The following is a 1,496-nucleotide window of genomic DNA, read 5'->3' as shown; positions in this document are numbered from 1 at the left end:
GTTTTCTACCTGTTCATCTTTAGCAGAATCACCGTGACGATCACTTTGAAGTCGCTGTGTGCTGGTTTTCATCTTTGCTTTGTGTTCATGCCCAAATTACTAAGACAAAGATCACATGTGTGTTGTCATTAGGATAGTGATTTGTGTTGGTGTGTGTGACTGTAACCTATAGGTTTATACTATTAACTGATTATTATATGACAGCATGTTTCAGAACATTTTACAGAGTAACACGAATGGACTGTAACAAGAAGTATAACAAATTACTTTCTCCTGTGAGTAATTAAATAATGTACTGCATTACTATGTAATATGTGTAATACATTACTTTTTAAATAACGACCACAACTCTGATCACAACAAATAGGTCAAATACCTCGAACATGCGCAAACAGTTCACCACACAGCCTGCAATTAATTTGTATGACTGGAATATCTTTGAGAACCCAATGAGAATCGATAAGGAACTGAACTGATAAGTGATATCAATGATAAAATCAGAATCACTACATTCTCATCAATCCCCATCCTTCCTGCCAAGGATCGCACAACCAGTTATCCAGTTTAGGAGACAATGGCTTTTTCAGGGTCGTAGCTTTTTTTCCCCCTTAATATATGAAATCATCATTAAAACTGCAGTTGTATTTGCTCGGCTTATCTTTGTTTAATATTAAAATTTGCTTGATGATGTGAAACATGTAAGTGTGAAGAATATGCAAAAACAAAAAAATCAGGAAGTGTGGATTGTGTACACACACAAACACACACACACATATACACACATATCAGCACTACATAACATTATATCTTCCTGAGAATCAGCCTGTCCATTTATGTCCTCTCCAACGGACATTTGTTTTTGATCTATATTTTTTTACTTATTTGAGCTGCCCCACTAAGTCCTGATGCTCTTAATAGAGGACATCATGTGCTTTCCATTGATATCTCATGTGTTTAAGTGGCCTCATTTAGCTCCAAAAGGGAAAGGAAATCACCAAAAAAGTTCTTTTATCTCAGGAGGATCTTTAGGTTTCAGTGTTTTTTACTCACCGCTAGTCTGATTCAAACGCTCCATTAGCCAGACGACGTGTGCTTTGATCGCTTGCTCATTGTGTATGTTTCTCTGTCTCTCTCTTTCCCAATATTCAGGATCTACAGTTTTCTCAATCCACTCAGTCTTGGGTACCATCTTCTTCAAGCTGCTCTTATAATGCACAAACTCCTGACCATTTACAAATATGACTTCAGTTAACTCAGGAGATTCATTCCAACCAGTGGCTGCAGTCTCAATGTATGTCATAGTGTGTCGCTCTGAAACAAACAAACAAAAGCAAGTTGCCTTCAAGTTAAATTTGTACTTAAATATTTCTGACTAATAATTACCATTCAGCTGGTAAAAATGCAACAAGATGCATTCAAACACTCTGAGAAACATTTCAGACAACACATATTCTTTTGTTGTTAAAGTGGATATAAAACTGCACATATAAAGACTA

The 1,496-nt window shown here is 36.2% G+C and overlaps 1 protein-coding gene across 1 annotated transcript; it reads right to left on the bottom strand.

The window, feature by feature from the left end:
- Nucleotides 1–1,047: 1,047 nt before the first annotated feature.
- On the bottom strand, nucleotides 1,048–1,314 carry LOC121811874 (class I histocompatibility antigen, F10 alpha chain-like; the record flags this gene model as incomplete). The annotated part of the gene is given in 1 exon segment (XM_042218033.1): nucleotides 1,048–1,314. A coding segment is annotated over 1 exon segment (267 nt), but the record flags the coding sequence as incomplete, so codon positions are not given.
- Nucleotides 1,315–1,496: the final 182 nt, after the last annotated feature.

Source organism: Haplochromis burtoni, unplaced genomic scaffold (assembly GCF_018398535.1).
Source record: "Haplochromis burtoni strain Fernald_Lab_line unplaced genomic scaffold, NCSU_Asbu1 Contig_5802, whole genome shotgun sequence".
NCBI lineage: Eukaryota > Metazoa > Chordata > Actinopteri > Cichliformes > Cichlidae > Haplochromis > Haplochromis burtoni.
Note: the sequence above shows the minus strand (reverse complement) of the source record. Positions and strands in the feature narration are given on the sequence as shown.